General features: G+C 40.7%; 1 protein-coding gene across 7 annotated transcripts in view; it reads right to left on the bottom strand.

The window, feature by feature from the left end:
* Window positions 1–18,390, bottom strand: part of PPFIBP1 (PPFIB scaffold protein 1) — a 178,871-nt gene that overhangs the window by 5,527 nt on the left and 154,954 nt on the right. For 4 of the 7 annotated variants that reach the window (XM_048825751.2, XM_048825732.2, XM_048825784.2 and 1 more), the window contains 10 exons: window positions 16,854–17,025; window positions 15,508–15,540; window positions 12,917–13,058; window positions 12,288–12,416; window positions 11,360–11,510; window positions 9,751–9,862; window positions 8,935–9,023; window positions 3,115–3,237; window positions 1,604–1,729; window positions 292–480 (listed from right to left, as the gene is read on the bottom strand). In XM_048825751.2, the coding sequence (XP_048681708.1) occupies window positions 292–480; window positions 1,604–1,729; window positions 3,115–3,237; window positions 8,935–9,023; window positions 9,751–9,862; window positions 11,360–11,510; window positions 12,288–12,416; window positions 12,917–13,058; window positions 15,508–15,540; window positions 16,854–17,025 (1,266 nt within the window). The remainder of the gene's footprint in view (window positions 1–291; window positions 481–1,603; window positions 1,730–3,114; window positions 3,238–8,934; window positions 9,024–9,750; window positions 9,863–11,359; window positions 11,511–12,287; window positions 12,417–12,916; window positions 13,059–15,507; window positions 15,541–16,853; window positions 17,026–18,390) is intronic. The other 3 variants (XM_048825799.2, XM_048825741.2, XM_048825792.2) reach the window with 1 other exon arrangement.

Raw genomic sequence — 18,390 nt, forward strand, 5'->3', positions numbered from 1 at the left:
TGTGAATTTGGTAGGGTCCTACAGCTCTCCTAACTCAGCCTAGCATCTTCGCCTCTGATCACCCTCCCACTCTAAAAAGCACTTGGATTGAGCAGGAACTTGAATCTTGGGCTCTCAGATTAAAAGTGTGATGCTCTACTAACTGAGCTAGCTTTTCTCCCTTCTGCCCCACAAAGCCTCAGGGAACAGCACCCTGAACGCTTGTAAAACCACCACATGTCTGGCAAAGTGGCAGTTTAACTGCTTCTTAAAATGCACACGTACACTGGACAGTAATAAGCATTGACCTACCTTCACTTTGGCAGTAGCAGTTAAAAGGACATAGTCTGGAGATTCCATGGCTTCACGCTTTTGATGTTGGGCATCCTGACCAACCAGTAAATTGAAATGGGTCGCCAAATGGCGTCTCAGCAGCGTCTTGTTTGGTGGGATGTTCAGCAACTGTGCCATGGTTTCCACATTAAAACGAGGTTCCAAGACCTATGAAACAAACCACAGAGAGTCAAACTGAAATCAATACCCCTGGATTAGGTCTTGAGGATGCCAGCGGCCATGCCAGACTTTATGGGCATTTTTTGGGTTGCATAGGCCATTTTTAGGGGAAATGCACTACAAAAAGAGAAGAAAAGAGTTAGACTCAGACTTTAAGGACAGAAGGGACCATCATGATCATCTAGTCTGACTTCCTGCACATTGCAGGCCATAGAACCTCACCACCTTCTCCAGTTAACATCTGTTCGGTTTAGAAAGGGTTATTCCTGTGGTTTTGCAGAGTTCTCAGTGACAACAAACCAGTAAACAAGAGAAAGTAAGAGTGACCCACCATCGTGTTTAAAATATGCTTTCATTTATGGTAAAAGATCTTTCCCCCCACCTTCTTTCTTTTTTAAAAAATGTTTCTCTGATTGGATGACTAGAGAGAGCGCTTCAGAGATCCTGTCAAACTGATAATAGTATGTTAATGTGTAATTTTCATCTCGGTTTTAATGTTGGGAACTTTATTTAAGCTTAACAACAGTATATAATGGATAGTGAATAAGCATAGAGTGAAAGTGTTCTGTGTGGTGCGTTTCTCAAACAGCACAGCAATGTTCTGCATTCTATAATCAGTTTCTGTACAAGAATCTGATCTACCAGCCTAGTTACTTAGATGGTGCTCTTGATTGTGGTATCTGAGCCAGCAGAGATTAATATCACTATACGAAGATGATTTGTACAGTGTCTGAAATCCAGAACGATCCCAAAGTATTTTACAAACTGATGCACAAACTAGTCACAGGAATCAAAATACTCTCCCACTACAGAAGCACATCCAGCTGTTTAACAGCACACAGCAACAGTATAGAACAGTTTAGGGCAAGAAGTAGAGAATGCAAGGGAAAATTTAGGTGTACAGAAACATTGTTACCTAAATGGCCAGCACATCAGGGTTTATAAAGGTTCCTAACAGCAAGAAGCTTACTAAAGATGACTGCCCATTTGGACAGACTGAAGTAAAAAGGAGATTGCTAACATGGCAACACATAGTTACATTTGGTTTTAGCCATATATAGTATTAAAATATTATCTGGAGTCTCTTATAAGTGAAACACTAAACCCTTACCATAAGTCCACCATGCACACCACTCCCTCTCAAATTAGGTGCATATTCTGCTAGGTCAACTGAGCGTAACCACTCCATTACACGGTGATTGGTCCACTGAGTAACCTCTGATGGGGTGATATTGTTCTGTGAACAGGAATAGTTACAGTCATGAAGATTTCTTAGTTCCAGCTTTAATTTAATTCCTTCTCTGCCCTTCACTTTAACCAATCTTCCACTCTCAAATGCATAACACTTTTCTTTTTTATTGGTACCTTGGGGCATTTTATACTATCAGGCTGGAGATGCACCTAGACCAAAATCCCAGACCTCCCCCTCCCCCCACCAAACACTGGGAAATTTCAAATCAGATCTCAATTGTAGGGGTCCAGCCCATGTCTTCATCAGAGATGCTGTACTAGGAGGCCCCCTACAAAGTGCCTGACAAGTTGAACAGATTTCCTTCTTCAAGCTCCTTGGCTGCTGTCTCTTGTTCAGCATCCTCACCTTCGAGTCTGGTATTTCAAGATCATTTGTTAATGTGTGTTGAACAGGCTGGTGGTACTGCTGTTGAAGGGTGGAATAAAGAAAGCTACCTCATGCTCCTGTGAACGTTATGAGAACTTGTCGGAAGCTTTTAGAAAAGGCATTGTGATTTGAAACAGTTCGTTGTAACCAGGACACCAATTCAGAACTTGGATTTTTTATATAGCTGCAAGATTTCTGAAGACATATTGATCTGATCCATGCCTTTGCAGCTGATTGGTTATCTCAGATGGAGGTCAACGTTTTAACTCCCCCACCCCAATCTCTCATGCAGCAAGTATGGTAAAATTATGTGAGCTGTGTCCATGAACGCAAAAAGCCTGATTCTGCTGTCGCTCACACCAGTTTTTACACCATTGTTAACTTCAGTGGAGTGACTTCAATTTACACCAGTATATGTAAGAATCAGTTATCCCCAAAGAACCGCTATACTGGGCATCCCTTAGAGAAAGATGTGATGCATCTTGAACCACAGTTCTGGTGGCCTTATCTTAGTATCATAATTCCCTCTCAAGAGCAAGCTGCCTGTAAGACAAACACAGCTACAGTGGTAGCCCAAGATAATATTTGATTACAAGGGTCAACCCATTTTAGAAGGTAAATATTAAGAAAACTACAGATTTCATAAAGACTCAACAAAAAGCTTTACCAGGAACTGTGCACCTAATTCAAGACAATCAATAGATTCCACTTCTACCCTTAAAATAGCACAACATAGAATATATTCCAGAAACAGTCAGTCATTAAAGGGGAGATTTGACAAGAGGAACTGACTCAACGGGCTGGGGTAAGGGGAACAAAAGGGGCCATAGTCCCAGATAGGTAAGGCCCAACTTGAAAGTTGAAGGAAGGGAAAAAGTAAGGGACAGGGAAGAGTTGGAGACAGGTAGCAGTCAAGGCTGGGGGTGAGCAGAGCAAGAATCACTTGTAAGGAAAACCAGTGGATTATACTCTACATGATTTAGCCTTCACTTAAAACTTGTTACCTCATCAGATGGCCTCCTGCGCAGACAGTTGGGTTCAAAGTTATTTATTCTCAGGACCTGAATGGCTCTTTTAATGCTAAGATGGTGAAGGACACTAACAACTTTCAAGGACAGCAAGTCATCCTGTGAAAAATTAAAAAGGTGTGAAAACACACCCACACAGAAACAAACACACCCATTTATTTTTGGAATCTATAAGAACATATACCCTGAAAAAGATAGATTTAGTGTCTGCCTACAGTGCCACACTAAAGAAATAAGAAATACTGGGATAGCTCCTCCTCACGGTAATTTTTACGGATTTAAAAAAAAAAATTTTGCCTTGCCGCCCCCTACATTTCCCAGAATTCTTTCTACCAGCTGTTGTGTAACTTCCTTCGTGCACAGTCGTTCGTGGAAAGGATTCTGCGGAATGATTAGGAGAGAGAGAGTGCCATAACCTGTCATCACCAATGCAACCAGCAACAACACAACTTTCTGAACACAGAATATCAAGTTCGTTTTAAAATTTTAATCCAACCCAGACACAAATTTTCACATGGAAAACATTAAAAAAAATTCCAGCCACAGTGCTTATACGAAAAAGCGAGCATCCCCATGAAAAGAGAGGTAGCTCCTATAGAAAAACAAAGAAATAGTCATGCTGGCCTCAAGCTGATAAATGTTTTTCATGTAGCTGATAAATGTTTTTCAGGGGCTTCTGAAAAGGAAGTGGATGGTCAGGTGACTGACAACAGGAGCTGACCATTAGCTCACTAGAGTGGAAAAGTGCTACTACGTACAGGCTGTTTAGGTGTCTACATGAAATGGTTTGGTGGTTGTAGGCACCTATAAAGTGAGGTAAACTAAATAATGAAAACCACCTGTGACAGGTGCATAAACCCCACACTGACTAAAGTAGCCCTGCCCCTGTCCATTATGTATGGTAGGGAGGAGGGCTTTCAAAGGGGGAAGCCCTGAGAAGGGAGCAACTAGAGAGCTCCTGCATCCCTCACACCAGAAGCCTTCCAGCTGTGTGAGGAGTCCAGCAAACCCCAGGGGCAAACCGGACAAGGAGGGGCTGACTCATTTACCCAGCCACAAGGACTCCAGTAAAGCTGCTACCCAGGCACACCTGCTTTTCTACCGTGTTATTGACCCCAAGAGGGGCTTGGTTTGTGCTGACCGGAACTTTTGCCTTCCCCCAGCTAGAAGTAAAGTAAACAGACCCACAAGGGCAGGGCTATGGGTATGTCTACTCGGGGATAAACAACCCGTGGCTGGCCCGGGTCAGCTGCTGACTTGGACTTGCGGGGCTGAGAAACGGCTGCGTAGACGTTCAGGCTCAGGAGACCCTGCAAGGGTGGAGGGTCCCAAAACTCAAGCTCCAGCCCAAGCCCGAATGTCTATGCAGCAGTTTTTAGCCCACAGCCCAAGTCAGCTGACCTAGGCCAGCTGCAGATGTGCTGTGGGATTTTTATGCCATGTAGATGTACCCTAAGAGACTGGGGCCTATACTAGGCCAACCCTTTGGTGGAAATTGGGCATAGTGAGGGGCCCAACCCCACCAGGGAAGTGCCCCAGAGAGACTTTTTACCCTACCATCAAAAGCGACGTCCTATTATCAGTCTCACAGAGACACAAAGGACTAACTGGGATGAGGCTGAGGGACCATCTCACCTCCAGGTCAGGACTGAGGCACATGCTCGCTATTTGGTGAGGAAACGGAAGAGTTCATTCTTCAGGACTATCAGTTAGGCAGCTCTCACATGAGCGCTGAATTCACACTTTGTAAAATGCCTTTGTGGGGGCATCTCATCAGAAAGGTGAAGGAAAAAATGACAGCAGCTCATATCCTTTCAAATATAACACAGTCCTTCCTGCACGTGATCAGTGACACAGTTGGAAGGAGATTGTGCTGGCTCTTCATTATGGTTTTGATATACACTTTAATCGCAATGACAAAAACTAAAGGCTTAATGTCACTCTGCAACTACAATAGCAGACTACATGCACTGACGTTGCTTTGACTCTATGCAGATTCCCCTCACATCATCTCAAATTCAGTATTTTTTCAAACCTAACTACAGCTAATGAGGGAACAGATAAAACTTTTTATTACTACTTCCAGAGCAAAGAAATGATACATTTTCATTTGCCCAAGTACACATTGAACACATCCACCTTCTGGATCACTTGGTGCATAGGGATACAACCAGAATTTTAAATCTGGTTTATTTTTCAGGTGTAGAGATGTTTGTGGCTATTATTCATTTGCAGACCCAGATTTACCTATACATTTGCAATCTATTCAGTGTGAAAGATTACACTTGGCTTTTCTACAACGGGTTTCACTTCAGCATCTAACCTCAGAAGTTTCACACATCAGGAAAAGATACCTTTACATTCGCATGCCACATTTCAACCTGACGGGTTATATTATAAATATTAATATTAATAAATATAAATATTATGAAATATTAAATACAAAAGCTACATTATTGCAATATTGTTGCATTATTGCACACTTAAGAACTCAAAATCAGGAGATGTCTACGCTAAAACTGCACGTTCAGCCAGAATTGTGCCATGAAGCAATGCTTATTTAGTTTAAGTCTCAAAGTCAATCACAAAGTTTGATTCAATGGTGGTGTAAGTAAATGCAACTCTACTGCCTTCAATGGATTTAGACACACTTATGTGAGAGGGAATCTGGATTCCCATCTTTTAGTGCTATTTATAATCAAACTAATACTACAATTCAGCTTGTGCTCTAACTTCCATTCTAACTACCTTTATGTTCAGGGAACTATATGAAGAAAATTCCACGGAAAATCCAGTAGTTCACTTCAGAGGTTTATGCATTTATTTTCTTTAGTTTCACTCTGTAGGGTTTTCTACAAAACCTACTCAGACCCTGAAAAAAATGTTGCTTTGATTTTCAGGTTCAAACTAGTCCAAAAAGCAACATGAAACTTAATTAAAATTGCTTAGCTTCACTTGGTTTCATGTCAAAGTCATACAAAACCAAGATATTTACATGGTTTAAAATATAAAACCCCCAAATCTGGTCAGGTTAATTCAGGTTCACTCGTGTGTTTTACCAGCTTTAGTGAATTTTATCGTGTATGTCATCTGAATTTTGAGTTTGAATTATTTGTTTGTGTTTGAACCAGGTGAGTTTCATATGGTTTCATTTTGACTTTGCAGACATCTCTGTTTCCAGTTAATGATTTAGGGTAAACTCAGTTATTACAATCCATTAGGTCCCTGAGCATGGTTAGGATTTTGCCTAAAAACATAGTAATGGATCTAAAATTAAAGGGGGAAGTGCCACAGAAAAAGCAACTGTTAGGAAGGTCTAATTTCTGCTACACACCTCTCCTTTCTCTTTACACGTAAATTACACTGGTTTTAAATGCCAAATGGTGCAGATTCTTTACAATCAGCTTTCAGCCCCTAAGTAATTTATATCACTGTTTACGTCACCACTGAATTGACCACAGCCTTCCATGGGCCTGCTGGCCCTATGCTTTCAACAGAGGCTTAAATAGCAGGAGCAAATCAGGTCTTAAAAGCATGTACCCTATTTTTAAATTAATGTCCCAAACACACACAAAAATGGGAAGCAAATTCAGAAAAACATGCTATGTAAGCAACAGAGTACTTGGCATATTTTTTCAAAATTTGTCACAAGGCTTTAGTCAGCTAACTCACACTGTGTAAAATTCCCCCCAAATTCACTTTGGCCCAGAATTCTAAAGGTATTTAGGCACCTAAAGATGCAGATAGGTGCCTAGTGGGATTGACAAAAGCACATATATGAGTAAGGGTGCAAAGCATTTATTGATTTCAATGGGGAATTAGGCGCCTAACCTGCTTCACTGCTTTTGAAAATCCCACTAGATATCTCTCTGCATCTTTAGGTGCCTCAATACCTCCGTAAATCTAGCCGTAGCTCACTTCCACTTGACTTAAGTGCACTTAAGGGCTTATGTGGGGCATAGACATTGTGCTGAACCTCTGCACAGGAGTGAATTTCATTGCATGCACGTCTTTTTCCTCTGCAGTGGTACATATGAATTTGAAAAAGCAAACCCAGCAGTATGTACAATCACCATTATTTATCAACGTCCAAAACAGAATATGTTGAATTCTTTAGTAGCTCAGTGGCTGCACTGTAAGTAAGTTAATATGGGAAGATCTTAGCCTTCTCCCCTGTGCTAGTGTATAGAATGCACAAAGTACATACAAACAGTATCTTGGCATGAGATGGTAACATTTACCATGTTCATGGCACATGATATTAGAAAACACTTTCATGACTTTTTTTTTTTTTTAAAGGTCATATTGTATATGATCCTGTTTCCATTCAAATCTGGAGGAAAGAACAGAACCTTGCCTCTCAGTTGCATTATGTCTTACCTGCCTTCAAACAAAATGCTCTGGGCTTATTTCACCCGTGGTATTTTAAGGTGGTGGAACTAGGTCAGAAGTTGGTCTTACATATTTAAAAAATACCACCTAATGATATTAAACTTAGTCTTAATTATTTAGAATAAACTTTAAAGAAAAATCCTGATTTAAAGGTTAAAGGAACTTGCTCTGATTTCCTACCCTAGTCACCCCAATGAACAGTAACAATATATTGAACATTTAATGTTAACCTTCTTAGAGAGAAGAATTAAGTCCATCTACTTGAATTAGTTAATATGAACTTGAACAAAGGCCCAATTTTCAGTTGGTAGATGGATGTTATGACTATAAAATTTACACACACCAATTGTGTCTACAAGTACTGCACTTGCATTTGAAAATCATGCAATTTTGTGTGCAAATTAAATAGGCATAGGGTTACCTCATTTTCACATATGCATTTATACATATAATTCTCAAATGTTCAGGCACAATGGAGATATGTGGGTATATTTCGCAAGTATACTTTACAATACTATCTTTGAAATTTGGACCTTAAAATGTTCCATATTAGCGATAACCTGTGAAACAGTCACATAGGTAGTATTATTGGGATTTATATCCTCTGAAGGGTGTGGCTACTAGATGATGGCATACCACTGAATACACTTGACAATGTCCGACATTCCTTTACAGGTTAGTGGCACACAACTTTGTGGGAGGAGACACACAGACAATTACAGTATATTATTGTATAAATATTTTATTTTAAAACTCATTTCAAATGGTGGGAAATTTCTGACATGCTGACCTCTGGTAAAACACTACTCTGCTATCAGTCAGCAAATTTGCAGAAAAGGTTTTTGGAAAATTCAACAATTTTAAAATTACCTGCAGAAAGTCCCACAAGACAAAAGAAGCTGCTTTTCTGTTGAACTATTTTATTAAGATCTATAGATAGATTTTCCATTCTCTTTTTATAAAAGCAAATGAGGTTAATCTTCTAAGGCTGTTAATTTATGTGAACTATAGTTATCTTCCGTATAATAGATCTATTCACTCTAGACGTATCACCATTTAAGTCCCATCTTAAGCTCTCAGAATTTGGCCTAAGTCATGCATAGGCATTCTGCTGATCTTCCCATGGGTGAATTTTACTCTCTATGTAGTTACTACAAAAGCGATAAATAATAAGGAAAAAGTCGACTGATTTCCATTTTCTGAGTACATGGTAAAATAAAGTTTAATTTGGTAATATTTCTGGAATCACCATGATATATAGCAGGAAAAGCAAGTTTCTTTAGATTAGTGAGGCTCCAATTTACCACCTAGAATCATGTCACTCTGCATTAAAAAAAACCCTAACAAAAGCTACCAAAACCAATAACACAAAATATGCCAGAAAATAAACTGCCATTTACTTACAACACTCATGTAATGGAGCATTCGACCATCCACCCTTCCTTCATCAAATTGAGTCTTATACTGTGGAAGTCCAATATCATCCAACCACCCTAAGAAAAACACATATTACTAACTCAAAACACCTTTAGCCTAAGGAGAGTTATGTGTCTAGTCAGCACTCTCCATGTTATCATTATTCTCAGCTATTCATGGAAACTTGAATTATCCAGGATCCTTAACCCCTGCCCCTATCTTAGGGTACGCCTATACTTCACACCCGTTACAGCGGCATGTAGAGTACATATGCAGCAGGTCCCCCTAGCATGGGTATGAATAGCCGTGTGGACAGTGAGACAATGCTTAGGTGAGCAAAGACATCAGAACACTGAGGGTATGTACCCTATGCGGCTCTCCGCATGCCCAAGCAGTGCCTCCCCTGTTTATACTGCTACTGTTATTGGTGAAGTGTCCCACTGCCAGAGTCTTTCCCCACCTCACGGAAAGGCTCCTGCAGCAGATAAAGACTCTGGCAGTGCAGAGAGGCTCTGGCAGCTGCCCACTACTGGAGCCTCTCCCCACCACAGGGAGCGGACCGAGCCTTTCTTCACCACAGTGAAAGATTCTGGCAGCAGGGGAAGGCTCCAGCAGCTCCCAGCTGCCTCCCCCCTGACAGAGCCTTATACTGCTATGTTTACCTACAAAGTGCAGTGTGGATGCAGCCTGATGTTCACTGCTGTGTGCAGCTACACACCCCCTACACGCTGCTTCCAGTAGCGTGCACTGTAGACACTTTTAGAATGCACAGATGCTATTATTTTAAAGTACAACAAATCTTACTGGTAACCCAGTTGTAATCCAGTTTTCCATGATTGTTTTCTTCTTCTGACCCCAGTGCCTGAAGAGCAAGCTGAAGTTTCTTCCGATGCAGTGGATGCTTTATTCCAAGTTCCTGTGAAGACACAGAAACCAAAGCACTTAATTTCTAGCTCAGCAGCATATGGATTACATGTGATTTACACAGTATCGAAACCCACAAACTAACACACAACCTGCAATACGACAGGCCAAATTTTGCCCTTGGACACACGCAGCAATTGCTGTTGAAATTAAGAAGTATTGTGCACATGTATCAGAGGTCAGATCTGGTCAGGTGCCTAAATGTAGATACCTACATTCATAGTGAAGCACCTACCTGAGCACAGCTTGATATTTGTTGAGCACCCACATCCTAAGACGTCAATGGGACTGCAACTGCACAGCACTTCTGCAAATGAGGCCACTTATTTACATACCTACTGCATTTAGGCGCCTCATCCCTTTGGTGATTGTTAATCCCAGTATTCTTATGTGGAGCAAAAACAGCCTGCGCACTAAACTGTGATGGTAGTCAGCATAATATTTTAAGGGATAATATGTTTATCTACCTACCTCAGAGTGCGGCAGGTAAGGTTGCAAGATTTAGTTAGTTATTAGCTATAAAGCACTTTGAAAATATGAAGTGCTATATAAATGTTAAGGAATAAATGGCCTGATAGGATATTCCTCCCCAATACTGTTACAAGTGCAGCTGTCACAGGAACTATTCAAAGAGAGTTTTCTGTTTTTTTAACTAATACCTGATATCAAATGCAAACACTGGAGCATCGGTAGGCGAAATAGCCATTATGGCCACACCTATTTTTAATTTAAAAAATGTTTTCTGATTTTGCATTATATCGTACAACAGCAACTCTGAACAGCAGCTTTGAACTAACCAGGGACTACTTAAGAAAGTGGCTGCCTTATTTGTTTACAACACTAAAAGAAGCTACACATTCAGTACATCCAGACTTGCGACTGAAGTAAACGATGATGAATGCTGCGGACCCAAAGCAGGAAAAGAATTAACTTTCCCAAACTGAATGTAATTGAAAAACTGTGGCATGGACAATTTAATCAGAAAGTTACATGAATTGAGGGCCTGATTCTCCAGTGCTTTGCATCATGTGCTGTCATTCATAACCATACAAGGTAGATGGGGCATAAAACCAAATCAGAATAGTAGCCTTTTACACTCACCTTGCAGAGGTGTAAATAAAGGCATAAGGTGCAAAGAAGTGGAAAATCAGGACCATAAGACAGTGGTATTGTAACAAGGGATTCCCTTATTTGAATATATTTTTTAAATGTAATGACTGGAAGAGTTAGTTGATGTGCCAACATTTACTGCAGTTAAATCATACATTTAATTACCTCTTTCATTATAGAACATTAAAATTCATATTGAAGTTAGACAAAACAATTTTTTTTTTTTTGCATTACTAAAGACAAATGTATTTTAAAGATTCACTTGCTGGGCTTTTCGATTGTAGTTGCTGCATCTCATAGCCCTGACTTACACATGTGCAAAATGTACACCAATGCTTAACAATTATCCAACTATAAATATTTTCCTAACATTTCTTACCTTTTCCAGATCCTGCTGAGAAGCTTGCAAGAGAGTCTGCCCAGACAGTATCCAGTGTTTGCCATGATTCATGTATGAACCTAAACCCTGGCCCTGGAGCCAGTTGCAAACTTGCTCCTTTGTCCATTTAGCAAATGGCATATCCAGGTCACTAAAGCAGAAGAAATTTTTTTTTTTAAATTACAAATTCATAGGTGATTTTCAGAGGTGAGACAATGGACAGGAAGAGATGTGTGCCTATATTATTTAGGCTGTAAGCTACTTGGGAAAAGGTATGCCTATTGCTCTGTGTGTGTACCTAGCGAAATGGGACCCTGATCTCAGTTGTTGAGTCTGAAGCACTACCATAATAAACAGGACAATGGCAGTTATTAGTCATCGTCGTCATAATCTGTGTGTTCCAGGATGGCTTTAAAACTTTAAAATGCGACTGAAATATGTTATTTACTTAAGATAACTAAAGATACTCCAGTGACTTACATTATAATGAAGGGAAATTTATCAGCTTATGCGATGACCAAGGCCTTGATCCTGACTGAAATCCACATGGGGGACTGACACCTGCACCCATGTACAGCCCCATTCACTTCAGTGTATCTCCATAGAGGCAGATCCTGAGCCCATACGCCTGAGAGCCCCACTGCAGTCAATGGGACTGCACTCAGGTGCAGGATTCCACCCATGTGAATTACTGCAGTATGGGGGCCAAACTTAGTACATTAATTTCCCCAACATCCTCTTAAGGAGGACAACGTCCCAAAGAGCCGGGGCTTGTCCGTTTCCTTTTGCTAGCAATGCTAACGTTACTCTAACTTAACTTTTGCAAAGCACAATTCCTCTTAATACAGTAGTAAAATGACAGCCTTCTACAAGGGCAAATAGAAGTGGAAAACCACTGCATGTTCTGGTTCAGTGCAGCTCCTCTTACCTGTTAGACTGTCCAAGATCTCGAGACCAGCCCAGTCTTGGTCCTGCAGTCGCTCTTGTCCCTCCTCTTTTGAATTCTGCCTCAGACATATCATCTGGGTTAAATGTGGTAGACTGGCTCCTTTTAAGCCTAAGTAAAAAAGAGAAGAAGCACATTTAATATCCTTAACATATGATAACCAGGAATAAATCCCTTTATTGTCGAAACCATGGAATACACTATGGAGTCTTGAAATAAGTTGCAATAATTATTTCATCTGCACTAAACTCCATTCGGGCTATTTTAAAAACTGGCAGAGTCCAGGTTGGGGGGACGGGAGAGAAGAAGGATGAGAAGCTGAGGACAAAGAACTAAGAGAGAACAAAAAAACAATAAAAACATGCCAGGCATGGCAGTGACTCTGCAATAAGAATAACTATTTACTAGGAACTGTATTGAGACTACCAAGTCATTTCACCTAGGCCACCAAACAGACTGCAAATGGTAAATGACTTTATGTCATTTCCAGCCTAAGCTGCACTTCTGGTGACCTAGAGATGAAAGGTTACGTATCACATTAGCAATCCCTCTAACGATCCAGCCCTACCTGATGTTCACTTTTTATTATTATTATTTAATTTAAAACTTACCTTCCAAATAGTTTCTTGATTCCTCTGGCTTTCTTCTTGGAGTCTGGAGAAGAGGGAGACATCTGCCCACTATCGGTTTCTTTCGGTCGAGGGGGCAAACCAGCTAGGTCCAAGTGATCTGCAGATCCCTTTTCTGTTTCAGCTATTACAAAACAAACCCCAGTAGAACTTCACCTGGCAATACTTCATCTGCGTTTCACATTATGAGCACATTACTGAAGTCTGTAACCACTCATGCTGGAATTACTGTGAACCATCGATTTTAAGAAAACAGGGGGATCCAAGGAGATCAAATGTGTTCCTTTCAGCGGTCTAGTGTTTGAAAACTGGTGGCACCCAATAACAATGAATATGTTGCATTCATTAAGTACCTTGCATCAAAAGACTGCAAGACGCTTTATCAATTACTAATAAATTAAGACCATAGATAACTGTCAGGGAAATGTTATTTCTCCCATTTTACAGACAGATAAACCGAGGCACAAGGAAGCCCCATAGGAATCCAGTGGCACAGCAGGAAGTAGTACCGAAGGATGCCTTAAGCACTATAAAGCATTTTCACACCAGCGTTCCTGATAATAAAATGCAATTTCTGATTAGATCCCCATCTAGCAAGATCTACCAAAAGCCATCTCCTTCTGACTCAAAAATGCAATTGGGAAAAGAGGGCCATACGCTTCTGCACATAGTGGACTATTTTGCTCCTTCACAGAGGAGTACCATGAACTTTGGGTGGTGTCCTGACTAAAAAGCCATTGCTTCTTCTTTAAGAGTCAAAGGATGGATGTATCTAATACCCACCACTGCACAGGGAAACAACATGTTACCATCCATGCTGCAAATCTTACATCTTTATCCTGTATTTATCTACAGAGACTTCATATCCAGTTCAGGTGAACCTAGGGACTGCTCAAGAATGTTCTTGCCAACCAAAATTATAAAATGAAAAACAAATAAACAGAAAAGGTGCTAAATAGATGATTAAACAAATTGCAGAATCTAATATTCTACTTAAGCAGAGATGTGCCAGCAAGTGCCATACAGCTGTGGGCAAACAAATGATGAGGAGTTTGTTTACATCAGTTATTCGCTAATGGAAGCTTAAAACAAAATTGAAGAGTGAATATAAATCTGCTGCCTGGAGTCTGTTAAAGTGAAACAGCCATAGCCAAAATGTAGCCCTTGGAGTCCACAGAGCAGTTTGTGGCCACCTTCATCATCTTTAATACGGATGGACAGCTACAGGCACCATCATTTGTTTTAAAAAATACAAAATTCTGTATTGCCTTTCAAGAGAAAACAACGTTCACGAAGCAACTGCCAGTCATTTGGATCAAGATGGAACATGATATGCTGGGACCTATAGTTTAATACCTCAAAGTTAATGATCAAAGTGGCTGCAATTTGCTCCAATTAATGCAAGTTAGGTGTGGCCCTGTGGCTCCTGGGAACTCACCAGTGTGCCCCTTAGTTGGGCAAAGTTTCGATGCCCTAGCAAAAGGAGTCAGTAGGTCCCATTTTAGCAATATCTTCTCTAATGGCCAAACATGAACAGAGGCAGCTATGTCAAATATTTTAACATGTGCTTTCGGAGCACTTCCGCTCTACTGATGGGTGAACGAGGTGTTCAGAGCTGGAGGATAGTGTTACTGTACAGGTATGGTATTTTAGAAAGGAATCTAACTTAGGAAAAAACACATTTCAGCAGCATTCTTGGTGGGAAATATCAGGACGAGGTTGAATGAATCAGAAGCAGAGGTTTGTGGGCACTAGCCGCTCACTGTATTTCCTTCATCACTGAAATAATCCTTCAGGATAGCTGTTTTATGAAAGTGATGTTTGGAAATTTGGAACACTAATGGGAAATAAGGAGACTGCCTCTATTTCTGTTGTGTCTTAGGACCATATTCGCTTTCAATTACCATCATTGATTTAGGGTTACATGGGTGTACATAAAGGCAACACATTCCATTCCGGTTCTATCCTGCCCTCATCCACCAGCATAGCTGAGCACCTGCCAGAACTACCAGACTAGCATTTGTTATGTGTGGTTTCTCTCTCTTACGTTTATTACATTAATTTCTTCCTTAGTTATTTGGAAAAGAGGAATCGTGTACCCCTCCCTTCAGTGCTACCTTAATTAAAGCCCTACAAATACTGCCAGAACTCATGTTGCATTACCTCTCAGCACCTTCCAGAAGCACTGAGTTGGATGACAACAGAAAGAGATGATGATCTGAATAACCACCAAGTCATTATGATAAAAGTGAGCGGAATGCGTGGCCAGGCCTCTGTAGTTTACACACACTTCTACAATTACCTCCCTTCTTTTTTGCCTTGATGGGCAACCTTGTGTTCGGAGGTTCATTAACCTTTGTAAATCCACCCGCAATGTGACTCATTAGTAGTGGTTATCATGAAACAATGCAGCAGACTTTGAGTAGTGGGCCAGTGTTAAACAGAACGTACGTTTTAGTGTTTCAACAAAGATCTTGTTTCTAGCTCAGTTTTAAAAGTTCATGGCCATAACCAGCTGTTAGCAGCAATCACAGCAGAGCACTGATACAGGGTGACATGCAGGACTACTATACCTAAGGTAGGTGCACTTGCACTTCGACTGCGATCTTCAGATATCCAAACAATGCATATACCCACACGCAGCACAATGGGAGAGAATACGCAGAATGACAAGGTAAAACACACATCAAAATTTACACTGGCAAAATACAAGACAAGGGGAGAAAAGTAAAACAAACACACGCACCACACACAGCACTGACTTCACACACACATTAGGATTACCAGTACACTGTTAATCCCTTCCTCACCAAAACGTAACACAGCAAAGCTATATATTAATGAGGGTAAAACAACATCCTGATGATTTCAAATCAGCATTTGAGCACAAGAAAGTAAAAGATTGCATGTGTCATAACAATTCATTGTGCCTGGACCTCACAATACCCCTGTGAGGGAGACAAGTATTATTGACTGGTTGCTCAGATGGATACACTGAAGCACAGACAATGTAAGTGACTTTCTCAGATTTACAGAGCAAATTCATAGCAGAGCTAGGAGCAGGACCCAGGGTCCATCTCCCAGTCCTCTACTGTGACCACTATACCCCACTGCCTTCAGCTAATAAGGATTATTTAAAAATTGCTATTTTTGTTACGCTGCAGATGTCGTATGAAGAAATGGGCACAAAAACATCTTAGTGGGACGAGACAACGGGTCTAATCATTGAAATCTGTTCCATGTAGGCCTATCAATTTTCATATTATACATGGGAGAGGAAGACAATGGGCCATATAGAACAAGGCTGTGGGTAAATTAACTCCCTTGGGCATAGGATCGGAGTGACCATTAAGTAGGCAAGAGTGGAAGTCTTTTCTTCTGACCAAGGACGCAGTAATCCCATTTAAACTTCTGAAGGATGGAGGTTTTTCCTCTGCTCCTCTCCCAGGGGAAAATTAAAATTCTGGGAGGATGCATGTCAGATGCCCACGTTTTGCTGACACTTATAATAAAAAGATGGAAGACAACTGTAGTAGAGGTGCTATTGTAGGTATAATATTGGACTGTGGTAACAACACGGCTCTTGTGATAAGATCACAGTATTGAGCAGAGGTTGGAGCAGGAGAAAAATACTTATGGACCGCTGGATTTCAGTAAGGAACTTGCTACTTTAAAAGTGCAGTATGCTATGCAGGGGCTGAGCTGAGAGGTCAAGGCAAGGGTTGGATTGACCTGCTATTCAATAGCACAGCATTTTTCTTGCGCAGCCATCAGTTACTCCAGTTCAGCCTTTGGGTTATACTGTGGCTGGCCCTGCCCGTTTATGATAGCTACAAGATGTATAAAAAGAAACCCCCATCATTATAAAAGACTCTTGTTCAGAATACACTGGAGATGCTTTCAGGAGCGTGGTACCTACCCAAATTAGGTGCACTTGCTGTCCTCTTGTTATTTTTTATCTTGAAAAAGCCTCGTCCAAATGAAGATCTGGCTTTCCGGGTACCAAAACTGTCCTCATCTCCGGTACCACTATGGCTTGGGGATTTTGGAGGGAGGGTTCCACACTTGTTACCTTCCACGGAAGCTTTAGTCTGATTAGTCAGGAAAACAGAACTTCAGAACTTAATCTTACTGCACCATAAAAAGCTTTTAATTGTGCACAGTTAATTCTGAAAGGTAATCTGCAAAAAAAGGTAGCATTTGCACTGTAAAATAGATTATAGTGTGCATGTACTGAGTCTAGGTTAAATAAGCAAGATCTTCCGTTAAAATGTGTTCGGGACTCAATTCTATTTACTACTTGTTTAACAGTAGCATTTCTGTACGAAACGTTTCAGATCTTGCAAAAGTGGCACTTTAAAATAATAAATTAACCACTCATTCACATAGGGTGTGATCCTGTGAAGTCCTGAGCTCCTCATCTCCCACTGGAAGTTTCTGGAAAAATGGAGGAAGAACAAGCACCTCATGACTGGCCAGTTCTCTGCAGATTGCCAAAAGGCTCCAGGGATCATCAGCGGTTTGCAGAGCACAGTATGAAAATCACTGGACTAGCAGCCTATTTCCATTGTCCAATTCAAAGAAACAAAAGCAACAAGCAAATGGCATAAATGGTGGAGACATAAATTAGATTTGTAAAATTCTGGCAGTTTTGATAATCTCAGATAATTGTAATATTAATAAGCACATCTCTATTTATTCTGAGTTTTTCAACATATGATTTTTAACCTCTCATGGTCTCTGATTGGCAAGGTAAACACAACAATTCTCCTTTTGCTGAAAAACACAGTCACAACTATAAAAGTGGTATTTGAGATACTAGGATTCTTCCCCATTACTTAGAATTTCAGTAATTCACTGAAATTACTTAGAATAGGAAATAGTCGCTGCATACTAGGCAGTGGTTGATAAATGGTTACTTTTTAATGGCAACCACTGTAAAAAGATAATAGCAATTCTGCTCCAAAACAACGTGAACTTGGAAGTTTTAAGGTAGAAAAACACAAGTCAATTACAAATGCTACAAAGCTAAATAACAAATCCGAGACGCAGCTTTGTTCGTTTGTGGTGGAACAACGTGTAACCTCACAGGGTTGCAGGGCTGGAGACACTCTAAATCCCTTGATCCTGGGCTGACAAGGGATGAGCATGCTGAAGCAGCAGCACGGACTCTGCCATGTGGGAAGAGGAACTGCTTGTGCTGCTCTGTAAGGAATCCTCTGGCTGGCTCAGGAGAAGCATCAATGGTTTGGGCTGCAAGCCCCCTGGAGTCCTACTTAGCTAGGACAGCCTACCACAATAAGGGGTGTCCTTGGGGCATGGTGAGTATAGGTGAGGGGAGAACCTCAACTAGGAGACAGAGTGATTTGAAGATGTTTGCCCAAAGAGAAGGTGGGGAAAAATAGCTAATGGGTGATTTTATTTATTCTCAGCAAGTCAAAATGAAGAGCCATGTG

Source organism: Caretta caretta, chromosome 1 (genome assembly GCF_965140235.1).
Source record: "Caretta caretta isolate rCarCar2 chromosome 1, rCarCar1.hap1, whole genome shotgun sequence".
Lineage (NCBI taxonomy): Eukaryota > Metazoa > Chordata > Testudines > Cheloniidae > Caretta > Caretta caretta.